At 42.8% G+C, this 22,104-nt stretch overlaps 2 protein-coding genes across 10 annotated transcripts in view; one reads left to right on the forward strand and one right to left on the reverse strand.

The window, feature by feature from the left end:
• Positions 1-3,245: 3,245 nt before the first annotated feature.
• Positions 3,246-8,832, forward strand: LOC133462126 (ankyrin repeat domain-containing protein 34B). The gene is made up of 5 exons (XM_061743269.1): positions 3,246-3,341; positions 4,383-4,598; positions 5,000-5,182; positions 6,742-6,962; positions 8,067-8,832. Exons 1-5 carry the CDS (start codon positions 3,246-3,248, stop codon positions 8,830-8,832), a joined length of 1,482 nt encoding a protein of 493 aa, XP_061599253.1.
• A 567-nt stretch (positions 8,833-9,399) lies between these two features.
• zgc:110158 (uncharacterized protein LOC553590 homolog) overlaps positions 9,400-22,104 on the reverse strand; it is a 55,093-nt gene continuing 42,388 nt past the window's right edge. Inside the window, exons 6-18 of one of the 9 annotated variants that reach the window (XM_061744488.1) lie at positions 21,120-21,203; positions 19,926-19,985; positions 19,745-19,811; positions 17,474-17,538; positions 15,879-15,940; positions 15,671-15,716; positions 15,447-15,482; positions 15,317-15,368; positions 15,027-15,097; positions 13,728-13,806; positions 13,583-13,611; positions 13,374-13,475; positions 9,400-11,601 (exon numbers count right to left, since the gene is read on the reverse strand). In XM_061744488.1, the coding sequence (XP_061600472.1) occupies positions 11,437-11,601; positions 13,374-13,475; positions 13,583-13,611; positions 13,728-13,806; positions 15,027-15,097; positions 15,317-15,368; positions 15,447-15,482; positions 15,671-15,716; positions 15,879-15,940; positions 17,474-17,538; positions 19,745-19,811; positions 19,926-19,985; positions 21,120-21,203 (918 nt within the window). In that variant the 3' untranslated portion in view covers positions 9,400-11,436. Of the gene's footprint in view, positions 11,898-13,373; positions 13,476-13,582; positions 13,612-13,727; positions 13,807-15,026; positions 15,098-15,313; positions 15,486-15,670; positions 15,717-15,878; positions 15,941-17,473; positions 17,539-19,744; positions 19,812-19,925; positions 19,986-21,119; positions 21,204-22,104 lie in introns of all 9 variants that reach the window. The other 8 variants (XM_061744486.1, XM_061744487.1, XM_061744485.1 and 5 more) reach the window with 8 other exon arrangements.

Raw genomic sequence — 22,104 nt, forward strand, 5'->3', positions numbered from 1 at the left:
GCATTTTCTCCCTCCAGGTACTCCGGCTTCCTCCCACAGTCCAAAAACATGCATGCTAGGTTAATTGGTGATTCTGAATTGCCCGTAGGTGTGAGTGTGAGTGTGTCTGGTTGTTTGTCTCTATATGTGGCCCTGCGATGGACTGGTGACGTGTCCAGGTGAACCCCTGCCTCTCACCTGTGATGAGCTGGGATTGGCTCCAGCAGACCCCCGTGACCCCGCAGAGGATACAGCGGGTATAGATGATGGATGGATGGATGGATGGATGGATGGATGGATGGATGGATGGATGGATGGATGGATGGATGGATGGATGGATGGATGGATGGATGGATGTTTAATTGTGTCTTGCTGCTTTTAATGTTAATGTAAAGCACTTTGAATTGCCTTGTGTTGAATTGTGCTATACAAATAAACTTGCCTTCCCTTCCCTTGCCTTGCCTTGACTTGACTTGTATAGTTTAAAAGAAAATTAACTGATTCAACTTATCAACCTAGATTCAAAGTACTTCACAAAATACAATTCAACTCATTCCAAATTATCCACATTAATACAAAGCCATTAAAATAAATTGCCTATCTAAGGAAACCAACATATTTGACTTTTCTTCATGTAACAAAGAGCTCTTTGTTACTATTGAGTGATGGCTTTGGCCTTGGAAATATGGCAACTGAGTCTGTGTAATGTCACTTTTTAAAACATGTCATTAAGCACTCTAATAATGGCACATGGCACTTTCATTGGAATAGCACTTTACTGGCAGAGTTTGCACAGGGCATATTTGCACAAAAATATTTATTGAATGAAGATTGAACAGTTTAAACAATTGTGATGTGTGTTGTCTTCTGCCAGGGGCAGTAATGGATGATCTGCTTTACCTGAGGGTGAAAGTGAGATGACATTACTGTGTTAATTCAAGGGTTAATAATTGACAATAGTGCTGTTGAATTTGTGTATAGGATAACATTAAAGGAGCATGAGGCAGGATTTATGAAAAAAATGCGTATACGTTTTAAGTTTTCTACTAATAAGGTCAGATGAAGCGTTCCAAACCCAAAAGAATGAGCCCTCTAGTGTATCTCTCCGTTGCCTTGAACAGGCTGTGTGCTGCAAAATGTGCTGCAATTCTGGACCGGAATTTCCCGTGCTGTCCTGCGGATGTGACATCACATGACGCTGCATGCACGTTCTCGGCGGCGCAGGAGTAAACATTGGATACGCGTTTGAGTCATGGAGGCAGCTTCAACTTGAATTGGGACTGAAAACAGATACTGACATGGCTCATTTCCTACTGACCAGGTAAGATAACATTGTAAGTCATATTTAGAGCTTGATTTGAAAATCACATGAGATTACACACGCGCTCCTGTGCCGGCTTCGCTGTTGGCTGCAGGAACCCAGTTGGTCGTCGTGGCGCTTATGAGTCTCATTTCTTATTCTTGCCTCATGCTCCTTTAATTAGCCATTTCAATGAAAGTGCCATGTTCCATTATTAGAGTGCTTAATGAAATGTTTAAAAAAATGACATTACACAGATCCAGTTGCCATATTTACAAGGCCAAAGCCATCAGTCAATAGTAATGAAGAGCTCTTCGTTACACTTCAATACAACCTCCCGTCCTGAGCAAGCACACGGCGACTGTGGAAAGGAAAACCCCCCCTTTAACAGGATGAAACCTCTGGCAGAACCGGGCTCAGCCGGTTGTGGGTTGAGAGGACAGAAAAGAGGAGGGAACAGCAACAAGAACAGCAGAACAGAAACACAGAGGAAGGACACAGATTAATAACAACAATGATGTCATAAATGGAGTTGGAGAATCTCCTGGATTGACTCCCAGCATCAGTCTTTGGAGTTTGTAAATTCTCCCTGTGCAGTCCAAAACCCTCCATGTCAGAATAACTGATTTAAATGGTCTTAAGAGAGCTGTGAACCTGAATTTGAATAAAAGGGTCATATCGATAAAGGAGAGATAGATGATAATAATGATCTAGATCAATAAAATAGAATCAATAAAGTCAGTAGGAATGAAGTGAAATATCATTGACACAATTAACAATTATTTAAATACAGGTACAAAATTACGGGACGGTGTTCTTGTAAATTGTAAAAATTTAAATCAAGTTAAATCCTGAAAGGCTCTTGATAAAACTATGATTTAAGAAGCAATTTAAGAGAGGCCGCTGGCTTGTTGCAAATGTTCTAAATGTATAAAGGTTTTTTTAATTGTAGCACGCAAAATCGGTCAGAATAAGTCCAACTGGAAAGTAAGAGTAAGAAATAAGAGCTCACCACAACTTGATATGGTTCTGTTCTTTCAGCTTTTGGTTTGACGATAGCCCTAAAAATTGGATATTGATCTAATTAGGTCTTAAAAATGGGTTCCTTTCATTGGAAGTCAAAGATTCCTGAATAGAGTCTATTCCTGCATATTACAAATCTTCATGTTACAAGATCCGGTGCACCCCTATTTTTCCTGAATTGCTAAATCGTGGAGTTTTTTTAATTTTATTCTTTTCTTTATCTGTCGGCCTGCTCAAGATCAACATAAGACTTGCTCTTATTCTGTATTTTTTTTAAGTTCTTTTCTCTATTTGTTTTCTTTTTTATTGCATTATTTTGAAGAATAGCTTCAGTTTCTGCTGCAGCTAATGGGGATCTCAATAAACAAACCAACAAACAAACATGTGATCCAACATAGAACTAAAGGTAATTTTTCAACGATGAAGAGCAGAAACTGTACGGTTGATTCCTGCTGTGCCACGTGCTGATCGCGTTTGCTCTAATTGCTGTTTGACTTGAATGTACAGTACATCAAGTATTACAGGATTGCTAAAATATTTTGGAACCACTAACAGAGACTCTTGAATCCCTCCTCCTCGGTTTCTTCCACAAATCAAATGTATCCATGCAAAATGACAATTGCTTAATGCTTAGCAGAGAACAAAGGACATTAAAAAGCCAGAAAAAAAACACAAAAGGCATCAAGTGCATTAAAATGTCGAAGCCCGAACGAGCTGCAGCAGGTTTGCGTGCGACTCTGTGCCTTGTGCGTTTCATCCATCTCCCCCTGCCTGTGTTTGAACACAGATGGTGGTCACAAGGCAGATGAGAGCTGTTCAAAGCTGACTCATATCAAAGCGCCGCTGGCTCTTTGTAGTGCTGTATTTGCAACAGGTGACATTTTGTCCTGAAAATGGTTTGTGACTTGAAATGATTTATTTCCAGCAGGAAAGGAGAGGGCAGATGGGGATGGAGGCGATAGAGAGGGGAGGCTCTCGCTCTCTGCTCTTCAGTTTGCTGCAGGTCAGCGACGAGGTGGCACTTCCTCCAAAAACCAAGGTAAGTGTATTAAAGGATTGAGATAAATGGGATCTTTTTCTTCCCCTCACAGTTTCTTGTAGCTATATTTACTGATTTTTTTACTGATTTACTTTTCATGTAGAGGAGGAACATGTACATAGCCCCTGGAAGGTAACATCAAAGGGTGGCATGTGCACTGATTCTGACATGGATACAGTATAATGCCCTCATTCATTTTTATAAACCATTTCTGACCTGTATTTACTCTCTAGATCAGTGGTTCCCAACCTTTTTTCCTTGGAGCTCCCCCTACTTGTGTCTAAGACCAGCCGGGCCCCCCGACCCGTACGTACTAGCACCAAAAGTGTAAAGTGATTCGTTAAAAATCTTTAATTGAAAAAAAATTTACATTAATTATGTTTTTGTGATACATTTCTCTTTGGTTTACCCTGTATACATATGACATTGTCTCATTTTGTGTCACTAATGTATAAAATACGCACAGAAAATAATTGCAAGGACATAAAATAATTACTGAAAAATTTCTCTTTTTCCTTTAACAACCTGTCGGAGTAGTAGTATGATTAAATGTTGAATAATGATATAATAATAATTTATTAAGTTTTTATCCTGCTAAATCACTTATATTTCACATATACCAAGAGGAATCACATATATTTTGGTCATTTTAAAATACTACGTGGGTTTATACAGACTTGGATTACAGTATTCCATTAGGTGTGTTATTATGATTTTTTATTTATTTAACATGTGCAGATATAATTTGTACAACTGCATATCCTCAAAGCAGACAAAGTTTCGCGCCCCCCCCAGAGATCTCAGGTGCCCCCCCAGGGGGGGCCCGGACCCCAGGTTGGGAGACACTGATCTAAGTGAAACCGGCTGGCATTTGTCTCCAAATTTGTCTCATGACTTCACGTAAAGTGTGTTGGTTGGTAAAACTTGAAGCAACATTAAGCAGAATACCATCGAGAGGTAAATAGTAGGTAAAAGACACAACTGGGGCATCACAGCCCTTCTTCTGATGTCAACCCAGTAAAGCTCTCCTTTGCCTCCCAGGAGATGGGGGACCCCCTGTCAGACGGCAGCCCTCTCGTCGGCGCAGCCTCCTCAGGAAAGCTCCGCCTGGTCCGCCTGCTGCTGGAAGGTGGAGCTCAGGTGAACGGACGCAACCCCAGAGGAGAGACGGCCCTGCTGGCCGCCTGCAAGGCCCTGAGGACGGAGCCCGCCGGGCCTGACGCTGTAAAACTCATCACATACCTGCTTCAGAACAAGGTCAGCCTGCAGGGACAAATACCGTGTCAGCTGAAAAAGCACTTAAATACCATCTGCCTTGAAGTGCTTGCTCAACCACTTATTGATTTAAGTGTATTTTGATGCACAAAAAAAACAGATGAGAGATGTAGGCTCTACTATTAGTACCTGAAAAAACAAGCTCTTGGCATAAGCCCCCCACCCACTTACCATTATATTCTGGAATATTTGGGAACACTACAGCACAATACTGAGTACTCTGAAGTATACGTTTGTTATGAAACATATTTATGAGTGTTTTCTCACTAAAGAATCATGATATAAGACAATCTGATTGATATTAGTGTGCTTAAAGCCACTCTATGTAGCAATGCTACTTGTGACCACTCTCTGAGTCTGGTCACATGTTTTGTACTAATCAGGCAGACCCTAACGCGCAGGACCAGGCTGGCTGCACCGCTCTGATGTACGCCTGTAGGAATGGAGCGGGAGTGCAGGTGGTATCCGCCCTCTTAGCTGCTGGAGGGGACCCCAGTTTGGAGGACTGCTCTGGAGCTTCGGCTTTGGTCTACGCCATCAACGCAGAGCACCAGTCCACAGTGAAGGTGAGACAGGGGCTAAAAAAGAAATGATCAAGCAAAGTTCACCTCTTTGAACACGTGTTATTCTAAATTGACAGTTTTATTAAAGCTAGGGTCTACGATTTTACATATTGTACATTTTTATCAAAATCATTTATAAGGTTGTTATGTGTTAGTGTTACCTATGAAATATGATTAGCAAAAAGATCTGCTGTAATCCTGCAAAGAACTCAACCAATAGGCGCCATTCGGCCCGAATGGCGCCTATTGGTCAATCTGCTTGAATGTCAGTGATTGGCTGTGTTGTGCTAGTTACTGAAAAATAGTAACTAGTTACCGTTACTAGTTACTTCATTAAAAAAGTAACTCAGTTAGTAACTCAGTTACTTAGACCAAAAAGTAATATGTTACTATGAAAAGTATCTATTTAGTTACTTTAAATAAAAACATTTTTTTAAATGCTGCCATTAATGCCCCTCTAGTCTTCATTTCAGCAGGTACTGTATGGATTTGCATTGTGCCTTGTGTTCTGCATTCTGATTGGCTAAACAGTCTCCCCGCTTCTTCACTTCCTGTATCAATAATGTTGGTCGCTTGGCAACAAGCTGAGAACGGCCAATGAGCTTCAGCAGCAGCTCAGGAACGGGACTCTTTGATGAATCGTTCATTACAGTCTCAAATATAATCCATGTCGCATGTCGGTTTATAAGAATCTTTTTGCCCAGAAGAAAAAAGAGCGACAAAACGACCCATAACTATGTTCTTCTCCCGAAAAAACCTACACTGCGGGCTCTAGGAGAAAAAGACACTACAGAGTCGGGATGCAGCGGCGCAGAAGAGCAGTGGAATACGTGCGAGGCGGTGCTGATCTCCGCAATTTGAAGCCCTCTATAATAATTGTAAAAAGAATTTCACTTATCACGGGTTCTTTTTGGAACGTAACCCCTGCGAAAAGCGAGGGATTGCTGTAATGACAATATCTCCACGTTGCAAAACTCGCCTTCTCTTGGCTCATGACCGTCATGTTTTTGAACGCACACACACCCACAACGTTTCCTCCGGTCTCCTCGTGCGGGGAAAAAAAGCTTCACTCTAGCCAGAAATAACGGAGTAACGCATCATTTGGTAACAGTAACTGCGTTACTGAATATAAAAAGTAATGCGTTAGAGTATTAGTTACCGCAAAACTAACAGCGTTACTGTAACGCGTTACTAAATAATACGTTAGTCCCAACACTGGTGATTGGACAGTCCTCACCCTACTCCCCGCCTCCCAAAGTACGGCAACACGAAGGACTGGCTCCCGTACCAGAGGGGGGGTGTCGGAGGCGGGAGCTTCATGTGAGAGAGCACAGGGGGGAGGGAGTTTGTGTGGGGAGTAGGTGTCTTTTAAAAAAAAAAAACTCAAGATCGCAGACCCTAGCTTTAAATGTTGCCCTCGGAAATTTGGAAAGAATACATAATCTCTCTCAAAGATCATGCCCAAAACTGTTAGCAGGCACAGTTACTGAAGATCTCTCGGACTTAAGGACGTATACAAGGTGGGATTGAACCAGTACCTCACCAGCATTCACCCCCCTCAGGTGTTAATGGATGCCTGCCGGGCCAGGGGTTGTGACGTCATCATCCTGGCCACAGAGACGGCTTCGAATGGAGACCCAGTGACCAGGCGTTACTTGAACGTTCCCCCTTCGCTGGACAACCCACCACTGTCCTGCACGTCCCCATCTGATATTGTCCTCAAGGCGGGCTCACCAAACTCCCCTGAGGGAGAAAACGTCTTCGACTTCAGAGTAAGACGTGAGTCACGCTTAGTTTTTTTCATTGTAAATGTTTATTGTATATCTGAGGAACCTCTTATTGTTTGCATGGCTTAGGTTCTTTAGTTCATTATGTCCCCACCATGTGACAATAAATGCTGGTTGGTTGAAATCCCTGCATTCAATCTTGACCAGAGAAGATGAAAACATGTTGTGACCACAGCAGAGCAGGTATGCGTCTTGCACGGTCGGGGACCAAGGACAATTTCTTTCCAGAAAGATGATACAGTTGCTGTGGATTGGAGATTATTGGCTGCACTGGGTACGAACTGCATTCAACTGAGTTTACTTGCATAGTGCAAGTGCATCAGGAGTCATGCTGTGTTAAGGCACTTTGCAGTGAAAGTAAACAAGGTGAAATCCAATCAACTACGGTCCAATTCAGTTGAATTACAGTATAATCACTTTCTATTGATCTATGTTTCTATTGAGCTCAAAGTTACAGATGTCCGAGTCCCTGGACAATTGGCTCGTCTGCATTTGAAGGGCGTGTCCTCCCGACAGGTGGAGAGGCAGCTCGCTCCACAAGAAACAGGCCTGATAACTGAAGATGCCACCTCCTATTCTACTGTAGGAAACTGTAGGAAACTGTAGGAAGCACAAGTTAGCCTGCGGTGTGAAAGTGAAGTGCTCTGTTGGGACAACACTTCAGTAGTCAGTCTTGAAGTAAGAAATGCATGAAATGCAAGACTCAATGTCACTAAAAAGATTGCTCCAAAACTTCTTACAGTAGTACCAGATTTTACAGTAATACCATCCAGAATACTTGGACAGACAATTCATGTCTGTTTTAAAAACACACATGTAGTCGAGTTTACTGGATCCAATTCATTATGCGAATAAAGACTGACACTATAGGTATTCATGGTGTTCCACAGGGTTCAGTGCTCGGACTCCTACTTTTTATTTTACATATGCTGCCTTTAGGTAGCATTTTAAGGCAGCAAAGCATATATTTTTATTGCCATGCCATTGATAATCAATCAATCAAGATCAGACTGATCTATGAAACCAGATGAGGCCAATATGTCTGATTTTTTTTTTTTACTCAGACCATCTCATTTACTTTCATTAGGCCAATATAGCAGCAACAGCATCAGAAGACACCCCTCCTGTGAGTTAAGTCCACTGAGCCATTCCAGTAGGACTCCAGCTCCCACTCAGGTGAAATCATCCGAGCCTTGGCCGGCCAGTCACAACCTGGCCCGTCTGAACAGAGATCACGAGGACGGCATGAAGAAGAGGAGTCTGAAGGAGAAGGGAGGAGAGGAGGAGAAGATACATTTCCCTCAATCAAGAGTTGGGGAAGGTAGAGAAGGCATGATTCAAAGTAACGCAGAAGGAGGAGAGAATTCCAACAGCTGCTGCTGCAAGGGTCTCTCTCTGACTCTGAGGGCTTCTCAGTCGGTCCTCTCGCTCACTGAGATGAGCTGTTCTCATTTCAGGCCGAGCAGCAGTGTCCACCCGGGCTGTGTGACCCCAAGATGCTCAGTCTGGGGTGAGAAGCTCCCTGCTTGCCCTTCCATTCACTTGCAGCGCCGCAGGAACACCTTACCCTCCGTCACGGTGGTCCCCCCTCCGCTTCACCTCCCTCCTTTAAACCAATCACACTCTCCCCTACAGGCGCCGGGGAAATGTTCACTTTCCAAAAGCAGAACTATTGTGTCTCTCTCTCCTCCACCTAGCTCCTCGCCCCCTGGACCGCCTTTCAAAGGATCAGCGAGAGCCACATTACTGCCTCCACTCGCCCTCGCATCCTCCACCACTTCCCCGGCTGCTCCTCCTGCTCGTCCTGCCAGCTGTTACAGTGAAAGAAGCAGGTCATCACATCCTTATTCAGCAAAGCCTGAATAAATCAGAGGAGCGCTGATGAACCTCTTAAACTCCAGAGACAATGAATTTCATGACAACAGCTTTCTGCAAACATGAATCAATCTTCTTTTCCAGTTAAAACCCACAAGAATTTGTTTTCGTGTGGGATTTAACGCTATGTAAAGCTGCAAAAAAGGAAAAAAAGACAATTCATGTTCATGGCAAAAGGAGTGAAGTCATTTTATTTGTTTTTAATATGTATCTACAACAAGGGGGACACAGGCAAAAAACGACTGACAAGTTGATGAAAATTAAAAACAAAAACAAAATAATAATAAAATACATTAATTATCAATGCAGATTTCCCACCTTTTTTCCAATAAGCAACATTTTTTTGTCTAAAGAAACTTTACAATATAAAGAAACATACGAAGGAACCTCTTATTTTACTACACAAGACATTTAGGATCTGAAACTACCCAAACATGAGCTACAAAGCAACTCCCCAAGGACAGACTGCCTCATATTCAATACTGCTTTGTCATCGAGAGGAAAAGTGAGGAACTGAACAGAAAAATCTTCACTCCCAACCCGCCCCCCACCCCCCTCAAGTGTCCTCTTTACCCTCCTTCCCCCCTGAATGTTACAGTATTATACATCAGCACGATAGAAATACAGAAATGATCAACGCTGTGACGGCTTTTACTTACAGGACAGAAAGAGAGAAGTTCGACTGCATTTTTATACAACAGTATTTTCAAAGTACACATGTTCCTGTACTCTCCACCTCCTCTCAGCAACAAATCTGTCCACGTTATTACTTCTTCCTCTTTTTATCCCCCCTCCCCCTCCCCACAGACAATTAATCTGCTCCATTTTAAATAGATTAATAATAATAATTAAAAAAAAAAAAAAAAAAAAATCCTTCATAGCAAAATATGCACTCTGGTCCCCGGTGTGTTGGATTGAGAGCCAGTGTTTCCTGTTTCAGAGGAGTCAAAAGTAGTTAAACTCCTGTGTTTCTGAGACAGAGAGAAGAGCAAGTGTTATTTAAAAAAAAAAAAAAAAAAAGTTTTCAGGGAACTCGAACTTCAAACCACTTCCTCCCTCGACACAACAGCTCTGATCAGTGTAAAGCCTCGCGTCTGTCTGTGATGAGGTGAAATAGCATTATAGTCTATAGCAGCTCCAGTTTGGTTTTTCTTTTCTTTTTTTTTCTTTTTTTCCATAGTTCATATTATTTCTTGAGTAAAACGCACGCCACCTCTGAACAAATACACACGGTCGCCCCAATCACCACGGTTCTGATCATTTTGTTAAGTTGTGATTTGAATTATCAAAACATGTCAATGATATCAAAATGCATTTTACAGTATTTACAAAACAAAATATTTAAGTCAAATCGATGGAGAGTTGTACAAAAACAAAGAAAATAAATCGAGGAGGAGGGGGGGAGTGTCTTGTGTGTGAGTGATGGAGAGGCTGAGGACGGGGAGGAGGACAGAGGAGGGAGGCCGCTCATCACGGCCATTCTTTGCTGCTCGTCCACTCGCTGTTATCCAGCATAAAAACACACAAAAGCGCCGACCGGCAAGACGGCTGGAAGTCCTTTCACCACGAGAGACCGGGAGGAGGGGTCGCTGCGAGTGTGAGAAGTAAACTGAGAAGCGAGCTCCAATGAAACACAGACATGCATCACAGTGGGTTGAAAACTTAACCACGGAAAAAAGAAAACTAAGCAAACTCCAGGTCAGCAGACGGCGAGGGGGACAGGAGGGTGCGTGAACACCGGTGGGGACCGTATGACGTCACACGGACATGATGAGTGGATCTGCATATTTACACAGTTGCTACTAGTTCTGCAGTTGACAAAAAAAAAAAAAAAAAACAGGGATAACATTTTTTTTTAAAGTAACAAAATGATCCATAAACAAATTAAAAAGTACATAAATAAATAGAGCTGTGCGTTTCACTGCAGGGAAGCTACTAAAGCATGAGAAACGCTTGCTGATGAGCACAAAGTTAAAAATTTAGATCGTTTTAAAACGCTTACCTCTGGGATACAAAAAAAAAAGAAAAAAAATTAAAAGAAAAAAGACCAATCGGTACCCTGACGGACTAAAATCTTACCTGCAGGGGGCAACGCGTCACCATGTGTTACACAGCCAATTATTTCAGACTCCTGTGCACATATGCTGTCTTCATTGAAATAATGTGCCCGTAAAAACAAGAGAAACTATAACCCAGTCTTAAAATGATCATACCAATATCATTAATAACAATAATACAATAATAAAAATAGCAATGATACAATACATACACAAAAAATAAGGGAAAAAAAAAAAAAACAAAAAAAAAAAACATGTTCACTGATCATCACAACACCTCTGATACAAATTTACACACACTGAAAACGATGCTGGAGTGGGATGGGGGCGAGAAGGATCCGTTTCATCGGACCCTCCGCTGAATCCATCAATTAGAGGAAAAACGATGATTCCCAAACGAAAAATCCAAAGTCGTGGCTGAGGAGCTTCCAGGCAGCTGCAAAGAGAGCCGGTCCTGCGTCCGTGAGGGAGGGCTGCGTTATCCAGTCCCCTCTCTCCCTCTCCCTCTCCCTCTCTCTGCGTGTCCTCCCTCCCTCGCTCATTGTCTAGATCCGGACAGGTAGCCGGAGAGGCCAGAGTCCGAGAGGAGGCTCTTCCTGTTGCTTTGCGACTGCTTCCTGTTCACGCCGGCAGCCAGTTTGCATGCTCCGGGCGGGGCCGACTTAATTAGAGTCCCAGAATGCTCGAGGGCGCTCCCGGAGGACTGCGTGGCCGTACAGTTCCCGAGTGAGGAGAGGAAAGAGGGTGGCGGGTTGGGTGGAAGTGGATCCCATTGGGGGAGAGGACAGAGCATGTGTGTGTGTGTGTGTATGTGTGTGTGATTGTGTGTGTGTATGAGTATGGGAGATGTTCCAATCCAGTTTGAATTGAAGAAGGGGGAGGATAAAAAAAATCAGGTGCAGGGTCACAAAAAATAGGAAGGTGGGGGGTAAAGAAACAAAAATTACAAAAAAAAAGGAAAAAATAAAATCACACACTCATCGTCATGTTGGGTGAATACTGAAAAGAGAGAAAGGGAAGGGGGAGGAGGGCACAGATGAGTGGATATGTCACTGACAACATTTAAACACCAGAGGGCGCTCACGCCCAGCCCTGCAGAGCAAGGGGAGACGCAGGCTTCAGAGTTGAACTGTTTTAGATGCTCGTGGAAAGTCCTCAGGGAGCAGCCAGAGCTGCTGGTGCGGTCAACACTAACAGATCAGGTACTGCTTCTTTCAAGGATCATAAGTTTTAAATTGAGATGACACCTGATCGGCTGAAGCCCGATATCAGAGCTCAGCCGTGACTCCAGCCTGCGCCCCCCCCAGGGCTCTGCAGGCCAAGGGGTAGGACACCCACCACAGATTTACACAATGCAAGGAACAGTCCCCCCCCCCTCCCCGACTGGTGAGCTACTAACAACGTCTGACACATATGTTCTCCTATCTGCTTTGGTAAAGCGTTGAAGTTCCAAAAAACAACAACTAAAATGCCAGACTATCTGTTAGACAGTTGAGAATGGCGTTAATGGCACCGAGCGGTGATCACGTCACTCATACAGAGGGTAAAGAATGAGTTTTAAGTGATTAGTAAGCGGCTTCAATGCAAGCAGAACCCAAGCTGTGAGTCAGCCACAAACTATTCTGCCCAATTTCCTTTTTTCCTTCATTTAAAAAAAAACAAAAAACAAAAAAAACAAAACAATCTTGCACGCTTCTGAAGAGCCAAGCGTTGTTTTGCCTTTCAAATTCACAGTGCCATGTCCCGAGATAAAAACTACACCTATATGAAACCTGTAAGGGCTGTGGTTAAGTGCTCCGGTTAAGGTTGCTGCTCGGTGCACATCGGCCTGACTCTTTGTGACCGAAGACGTGACCTGCAAACAACTCAGAGCCCGTTTGGGATCAGTGAGGTCAGTAAGTAGTTTGGAGATCAGCTCAGTTTACTCCGCCGGATTGATGCAGCAGTGAAAGGTAATTTTCATGTGACCTGTGAGAAACGGCGCGCTTAAGAGTTGGACTGCCGTTTTCATGCCCCTCCAACTCTCAGCGCTCACTTGTTCCTGATCTGTCCGTCATTTATCAGCATCTTCTGAGCCGCCGGGTCTAACTCGGACGGTTGCTAGGCGTTACTTTACGTTGCTAGGCGTTACTTTACGTTTCCAGTTCTGAGGACGTTTGCCACTTTTTTGTGGTGAATGAAACTGCATTTGAACTATTGTGCATTTAAAGAAGGAAAATAAACCGGGCTAGATAAATTCTCCAACTAAAAACTAATGTGACAGGCTAATCCAAACGGCAAAAACAAAAAAAAATAAACTATTAAAAAAAAAAAAAAAAAAAAAAAAAAAAAAAGGATTTTTCCAGAACATCAATTGGGAGTCTGAGATTAAACGATCTAGACAAACCCCCTGCTTGCATTCGTCCACTGGTTCATGTCAGGACAGCGAGGATAACTGTTAAGGGTTGTGAGATGTCAATAACGCGCTCCACTTACACTTTCACTTTGGAATGGGTTCAAAAAGTTGCCGCCCATTTCGCCGTCGTCTCGCGGCGTTCCGGGAGGGTTGTTCATCCCCCCCATGTTGTTGGGAGAGCTCTGGAAGGACAGGGGCCACACGACATGAGGAAAGGCCTCTAACTGACAGCACCATCACAGTACAGACGCGCCAGTCTCCAGCAGCAGGAAACGTGACGCTTACTCACCTTTGGCAACCCGTCCATATCCCCAGACCCTGAGGAAGTAGAAGAAGGGAAATCGTTTATTTCAGCTGAACTTAGTCCAGAATGAAACATCAAACCCCATTGCAGCCACGAGCGATCTGCTGAGCCACATGTCGTTTCCACCCACCTAGTGATCCATTCATGTGGTGTGGTTCCATGGCTCCCATAGCTCCCATCGGCCCGTCAGGCCCCGGCCCCATAGGGAACTGGTGAGATAGACGGAGCATTAAAAACATTCATAATGCCTGTTCCTCATCCTAACTTCCTAGATGAACTGTGATCAGTGTTGGGTGTAACGCGGTACAAAGTAATGCGTTACTGTAACGAGATTACATTCGCCAGTAACGCAGTAATGTACCGCGTTACAGTTGTAATTTGGGTAATCACATTATAGTTACTCCAAGACAAAAAACATTACGTTACTTTAGTTACTTTAAGCTTTTCGGCTACATGTAGAACGGGAGAACAGAAAAGAAAATCAAACTTGCCTTTCATGCGTCTTCATGCGTTGCGCAACACTTGTCTGACTAAACGTGATTTTACGGGATTTTACGTGATCCTACGTGATTTTACGTGATTTTACGGGACTTTACGAATACACATTTGTGCTGATCTGGGCACTGCAGTAATAAGGTTCCAACTACAGGACTGTCTCAGAAAATTGGAATATTGTGATAAAGTTCTTTATTTTCTGTAATGCAATTAAAAAAACAAAAATGTCATACATTCTGGATTCATTACAAATCAACTGAAATATTGCAAGCCTTTTATTATTTTAATATTGCTGATTATGGCTTACAGTTTAAGATTAAGATTCCCAGAATATTCTAATTTTTTGAGATAGGATATTTGAGTTTTCTTAAGCTGTAAACCATGATCAGCAATATTAACTGAAATATTGCAAGCCTTTTATTATTTTGATTTGTAATGAACCCAGAATGTTTGACATTTTTGTTTTTGTAATTGCATTACAGAAAATCACAATATTCTAATTTTCTGAGACAGTCCTGTATATGTTGTTCATTGGCAATCGAGTTATGGTGCAGCTCAGGTGATATTGTGGAGTAATCCAAAAGTAATGTAACTAGTAATGTAACTAGTAATGTAACTAGTTACTTTCAGCAACCATTAACTAAGTAGTGTAAGGGATTACTTTTTTAAAAAGTAACTAGTAATATGTAACGGATTACTTTTTTTGAGTAACTATCCCAACACCGACTGTGATCTTTTCATCTTGGGGTGAAGGTGCAGTTTTCTGTCCTCTAATGTTGTGATGTGGCTGTAAACTCCATTGGATCCCATTTACTTGATATATCTTAGCAATCTTTATCAATGTAACAAACATTCACCTCTTGAACCCAGAAAATATTTGCAACTTTGGAGAAAACATTATGAAATATAGCAGTTAAATCCCGAACACACTCACGTTGGGTCTGTTCCCTCCTGGTCCGATAGGGTTCATCATCGTGTAAATGTTTTCACTGGAGTTTGTTGAATCTGAAGAAAGGACGAGACAAAACTATCAGCGAGGATAAATGCTTTCATTATGCAGCATATTCAAATAAAAATAAAAGAAAACAACTAGATCCAACAACAAAGAGTGAGGTTTGATGCTTGAAGGGACGTTCATGCTGGTTTAGTTTGGGGGGAAATGGGAAGGACATTCATTTCTGAGGGAAGTGTTAGTGCTGGGGACATGGTTAGGTGACGCACCACCTGGGCTGGGCATGATGGGAGTTCCAGGTGGACCTCCTCCCCCTGGAGGACCCTGGAAGAAAAACACATGACGTTCAACAACACAAAATCTACATAGAGAGGCATTTTGAGAAAATGGATTTGAACTCACCACGTAGTTTCCTGGAGATGAAGAGGAGTAGGCTATCTGCTGGGAGGAAGGGGGGAAAGAAACAAAACAAACTGATTTGAGGGTCTTAAGTGTCCTACAACCACATTTTAAAGCTCACTGACTTAGCGTTTAAATGTCTGTCGGAACTGTTACGTTCTTCAGTTTCCTGCCAGTCAACCCACCACCTCCAGTGTTTGTGTTCAGTGTGCAAAACTGTGACTCACCGAGTTAGCGTTGGGACCTGGCCACGGCCCCCGTCCTCCGGGGCCCCTGACGGAAAACACAAGCAGAATGTGAGACGAATGCTACCATTTTTAAGAGAATAAACACAGGAAGACACTAAACTTCTTAATATATATATTTTTCTTTAAACCATCTGAAGGAAGAGAGGGCCACACACTAAACTCTTAGACTGTACTTGGATGAACTTACATGTTCATTCCTGGCATCGGACCACCCATGGAGTTGGGAGGGGGCCTCATGCCGCCGTAATTCTGAAAAACAAGACATTAAATGATGTCAGAAAATTCAAAGTAGTTCTTCATTTAAAAAAAAAAAAAGAAAAGAATCATCTGGTTAAAAAAAAACAACGTAGCTCTTTTTTTTGGTAATATGTTCACGAGCAAGCGTGGAAAAGAAAATCGGAGGCTTCACGTCTCAGTCAGGACATATTGCTTACCAGTCTTGGCTGAACCACAACACATGAGACATCATGCCATCCCAGATAGCAAAAGATGTTAAATCAATGTTGAGTAATGGTCAAATAGGTTGATTTTTGGTTAAGGCCAACGATTGATGGTGGATCAACCATCAATCCTCCAATTCTAATGTCAACATGTAATCAATGTTGAATCAACATATTCTGTTTGTCGTGTTTCTGCCTGACCATATTTCAACGTTGATTCACTCATATTGTTCTATCAGTGATGTTTTTATTTATCTTTTTATACAAAGAAATAAAAATCAGAACAGGTACGTGTAAACTTTGTCCTTTACAAAGTTGCTTAAGATTGAAGGTTGTGGAGATTTTTCTTTTTATGCACGATTCACATTTCACTCAAGTTGAAGTCCAGACTTTGACAGGAACACCTCGATTATTTTCTTTCCCTGCTGCGCCTGGGATCGTACGACTGGCTTTCACTGCCGTGTTTAACTCTGGACTACTTTGGTATTTGCAGCAGTTGCTTGACTAAGATTATTACTGATGTCTGGCGTCCTTGACGGCGTCTCGATACACGGTTGAATGCTCAGGACCTGCAAACCTCGGATTTACAGGGACCATCAAACTGATGACAACCTTAAAATCATTTTTATCTTAATTGTAGTTCATCACTGAACTGACAAGTGGCCGCTGTTAAGAGTAAAAAAGAAACTACAGTTTTAAAAAGCTCAGATGAAAACAATCGATTTTCCGATTCTAAATCGATTCTCATATTAATTCCTAAAAATCGATTATTATGTCTAAAGATCGATTTTTTAAAAACAAAATTTTCTCCATCATTTTCGCCAGGTGAACTTTAATCCCAGTAGTCGGACACACAGTTTGTCATGACACTTCTGAAAAATGCCAGGTGCTTCATGGCAATATGTGTGCGTGGTGACAGAATAAATTAGATAAAATGATTTATTTACTGCATGAACTGTTGCAATTTCTTTCTTTTTTGCACTTTAAATGGATATTGAAAGGCCTGTTTGAGTTATTTATTTCTTAGTTATTTCACAATAATTATTGTGAAATTATTATTTCACTAGTTATTTTACAGTCATATAATTCAGGCAACAGCTCAAAAAACATTTTAAATAACACTAAGCCAAATCAATATCGAATCGGATCGAATCATGATACTCGATTCTGAATATTAAGAATCGGAATCGAATCTTGACATTTGAATCGATTCCCAGCCCTAACGGAAAACAAACTGTGCAAGAATAGTTTATTTATAGGATGCAGAGCAAGAGCTGAACGTAAACACAAACATCAGACAGTCGGTGACAGTAACAGTTTTTGTGGCTTTTGTTCCTCCTACCTGTGGGCCCATGGCCATCCCTCTGGGAGGGTTCATTCTCATCGGTCCGCCCATGTTAGGATGTCCTGCAACAACAGACACACACACACACACACACACACACACACACAGGCACTTGTTTAAATCCACATATGTCTGGTCTCTCAAAACTAGGCATTAAGGGAACCAAAAACAAGACTTCTTCCTAATCTCATTAGTTGTAACCCTCTGGGCTCCTGAACTAATCTTCAGCTAAAACCTCTGCATACCCCTTCCTGCGCCAGACCCCCCCACTATTCAGTATTCAGTCAAGCGATGAAACAAATGGACTAACACAGAACCTCAAATGTAAGAAAATGTGTCGGCTGTCTAATCCTGATGCTGCCGTTTATCACGACGACCAGGAAAACTGGCAACTTTTAATGTCCTGGAAGTTAGCACATTAATCACTTTAACAGGGTTAATCATTGTTTAAGTGATTTATTTGTGGAGAAGCTACACAGAGGGGTAAGACAAGAAAACAGAGCTTTTATCGTGATTCAAGCGAAAAACAACTCGTAGAGACGGACGACCAGAGCGTTGGGGACGACAAACTTGATCTAAAATCACAGCACCGTCACCCTGTTGAGCGGACTCAGTGTTCTGCAGCTTAAAAACAAAGCCGGCGGAGTACGCAGCCTGAACCCTCCGCTAATCTCCGCTGGTGATTAAGATCATGAACGCAGTTTATTTAGAACCCAAAAATAAATTAATCGGCTAAAATCAATAATCAGCAGGTCAGATTTCTAACAAAATCAAAGTCAGTTATTGGTGCTTTACCATGTGAAGATGTCGTATTTTCAAGAGAACCTATGGTAACATTTTGTCCGCCTAAAAAGGCCCTAAAAGGTCAAAATTCTGTTGAATTAATGACCTTTTAAATTCCCTTAAACAGGTAACATCCAGCGGTTCACTGTACCGTTCGGTGTGAGCCGAGCGTGGACCTTTAACCACTAAATCACTGCATCAGCAGGTATAACCCGAGTACATTTAGCCAGTTCTGTACACCCAGAAAGTACAGGGTTTTCTTGATGACCTGACAGACTACGGTCTGGTCAAATCTGTGGCAAATGACACAATCAACTTCCTGTAAATCCACAGTATTATTTCTGACACCTGATTGTGTCAAATACTAGAAACTTTCAGAAACTGCAGCTCCGGTTTGCAGTGCGGTGGCGGATGGACTAAGAGCGCCGTAACCGTGGATCGGTCCTGTCTTTATTTCCATTTCCGACACCATGAGTCAGTTTAAATACCGACTAGGAGCAACCCAGCTGGCTTCTGACGTACGTTTGTGTCTATTTTCTTCCAGACAAACTTTATTGAATGCAGCCAAAGACGCCACCTTCTGCTATAAAACCTGAATGCCGACTACGGGCGGCATATTTTCACGAAACATAATATGTGCAAAACAGTTAAACACTTAATCGCGATCAAAGACTTCAGTTCCTTAAAAAAGTTAATGCATACACTCAGCAGTTGTGAGTGTATATTATTCATAACCAGTACTCAAGTTATAAAAAAAGAAATCAGGGGGGATGGTGGATTTTATCATATGGGGACAGATCATTTCTGCTGACTACAAATAATATAATATATTACAAATAATAGCACTGACCAAAACACCTGCAGAAATACTGCAGGAATGACATAGCAGCAGTTAAATGCAGCCTTCTGTAAGCTTTAAATATCCACTGGGCTTACATCAAATACATCAAAACACAACAATAAAACACAGTTTTCTGAACTTATCAATATGACTCTGTCCTTCACAGGATAAGTAAAATGGATCATTGCAAAAACTCAAAATCTTTACAAGAATATTTGTCTTATTTCTAGTTAAAATGTCTCATTTTAGTAAAAAAAATCTCATTACACTTAAAACAAGACTCATCACTGGAAATAAACAACAATTTTCACCTGTTTCAAGTAGATTTTCATTTGAAATAAGTAGAAAAATCTGCCAGTGGAACAAGATTTTTTTTGCTTGTAATAAGAAGATAAATCTTTTTCCTACTTATTTCAAGTGAAAATGTACTTGAAACAGGTGAAAATTGTCAAATAAGTTATTTTTCTGGTGATGACTCTAAATGTTGAAATAGCAGTAATACCACATTCATTGTTCAGTTTTACAGGGGGGATGATTTTGAAAGTTTTTATTTCGTGGGGGATGCCACCCCCCCTCATCCCCCCTCAACTCGAGTACTGTTCATAACAGTATATTCCATGAGGAAGTCAGTTCTGCAGCCTCACCTTGCGGTCTTGTTGGGTCCAAGCTGTTTGGCAGGAGAGGCTGAGATCCCGGGATTCCTCCAGGAGGCTGAGTAGAGAGCAGACATGGAAACTCGTTAAAAAAAAAAAAAAAAGAAATTGGCATACAGACTCTCTTGAGCGCTCAAATACAACATAAAAATCGATCCAAAATGTTAAATACCTGATTTGGCATTCGGAGTGAGGGGCGCGGTCCACCTGGATACCGCGGCGACATGAAAGGCTGCAGAGAGACGTGAGGGAAGGAAGGAGGGGGCGGGGGGGACAAGGAAGGGGAAGGACATAGAAAAAAAACAACACATTTCTGTTATTTCTAAAGCTCTTAGCCTGAAGTGGCGCTGAGGACACACAGATGGACAAATGTGTCTTGAGGATGAAGGATGAAACTGAAAAACTGCAATTTCTGCTGTGTGTCAACTTAATAGCCATAAAGAGAAATACACGAGTACAAATTTGTTCTGCATTAATTTTAACAACCTGTTAATGCTAACAGGATGCACTAAAAGCATACATCCATGTGTGTGTGTGTGTGTGTGTGTGTGTGTGTGCTCAGGCAACGCTCACACAGCTCTCTGCACAGCTCCTGCCTGCCCTCACTGTGGTGTAAGCCGACTCGGCCTGTGGTCAGCCTGGCATAGTCAGAGACACCTCGGGCCAACAACACCGTCCAAAACCTTAGCGGAAGCATGTCCACACTCTCTCGCACACAAGACGGAAACCAGAAACCGCAAGAATGAAGAGCTGAGCTGCCGCAGTTGACGGGAGAAGGCTCGCTTTACCTCCACCGCGGTGGGATCTGGAACTATTGTTCTGGATAAATGCCGAGACGCAAACTGAGACCGACGACAAAACCCGCTCGGGCTCAGCGCATATGAATGTGTAGTTTTCTGTTCAAAAGAAACCCGGTCCTTTATCACGCTGGGACACCCCCCCATTTTTTAACCCCCCCCCCCATTTTATTTTTCGGTGCAGGAACATGTTAGCAAGGGGGAGGGCAGAAGTGTGTGTGCATTTGTACATGCGTGTGTGAAGAGTTGAGGAGATGATAAGTGAGCAACCCCCCACAAGCTGCTCACGGGGAGGGGCAGGGAGTGAATTATTCATCCCGCGCAGGGACAGCCGGCTCTGGGCCTTGAAGAGGAGTCCGCCCTGCTGCCTTCAGATGCTCGGCTTGCAGAGGAGGGTCTTTCAACATCTACGGGGAGTTTGCCAGCACTAAACCAGAGCTCGCAGGGCTCGAGGGTACGAGGAGGAGGAAGTGTGCAGGTAGTGAGTGAATGGGGAGGGAAGAAAAGCTTGTGCTGGTGAGGGGATGAGGGAAAGACGGGTGTTTGAGAGAAAGTTTTTTGCATCTTACCTGGCCATGGGGTCCCATCATGGGGTTGCTGGGGTTGTGTGGGGGGGGCTGTGCGTGGGGGGACTGTTGAGAGCCGGGTGGTCCCTTTAAGAAAGAAGAGCCATATCAGAGAGGGGAGGGGGGGCAACATGTGGGTTTACACTTGGAGGAATTAGCCAATCAAAATCATAGAAAGAGGAAGGAGATATGTGCGTGTATGTGTGTGTGTGAGGGGGAAGGAGGGGGGGGTCTGTGGAGGGTCTCTGGTTTGAGGAGGAAGAAGAAAAGCTGAAGAAGAAGAAAAACATTTTAGCCAAGATATCTTGACTAGAACAAAGATGGTGCATTTGTAGAATAGTTTTATGGGCCTTTGAGACCAAACAAAGGACCAGAGAGCAGAATGGAGCCTGAAAACTCCAGAGCTCCTCCATAACACGAGATTTTATCCAGGAAGCTTGCTCGTAGGATTCCACATGAGGGCAGTATTGTCAAAGCAACGGAAACCGGTGCCGGTGGCAACTTCAGACCAGAAAGATGACAAAATGGAAAAGTAAAAAAGGTGGACGGATTGCTGCTTATTGGAAACCTACTTGGTGCCAAAAGTGCAGCTCTTGTAAGCAGATGTTCTGCATCTCCAACACAGTGATGCGTTACTGGCGACGTCCCACCCCAGGACACGAGGTGAGCGACCTTGGACAAGTCATTACGCAACAGCCTCTTCTTTTGCTCCATCAATGTCAGAGCCTTCACTATTGCCCCCCGCTTCCGTTTTTCGTGTGTCTGAAGCCAACGAAGGGCAGGAGGTTTACAAACAGAAGTTTTCATGAATCCCTCATTGACATCCAGACGCCCGCAAAGACAACACGCCGACGGTCACGGCGAGTTTGCAAGTGCATGTTCCTACACTAGTTGGACAGTTTGTGATGGGTTTAGTCTCCTAAACGGCACCGTGTGGGAGGGAAGCTGCTAGTCACCGTTAAAGAGACACGAAGACAAAAGGATCCGT

Source organism: Cololabis saira, chromosome 16, assembly GCF_033807715.1.
Source record: "Cololabis saira isolate AMF1-May2022 chromosome 16, fColSai1.1, whole genome shotgun sequence".
Taxonomy (NCBI): Eukaryota; Metazoa; Chordata; class Actinopteri; order Beloniformes; family Belonidae; genus Cololabis; species Cololabis saira.

Bases quoted from the DNA above. Each gene is read 5' to 3' on its own strand.
- LOC133462126 (XM_061743269.1), top strand. From the start codon at position 3,246: ATGGGGATGGAGGCGATAGAGAGGGGAGGCTCTCGCTCTCTGCTCTTC. The intron at 3,342-4,382 runs GTAAGTGTATTA...TTTGCCTCCCAG, and splicing joins CACTTCCTCCAAAAACCAAG to GAGATGGGGGACCCCCTGTC. The intron at 5,183-6,741 runs GTGAGACAGGGG...CACCCCCCTCAG, and splicing joins AGCACCAGTCCACAGTGAAG to GTGTTAATGGATGCCTGCCG.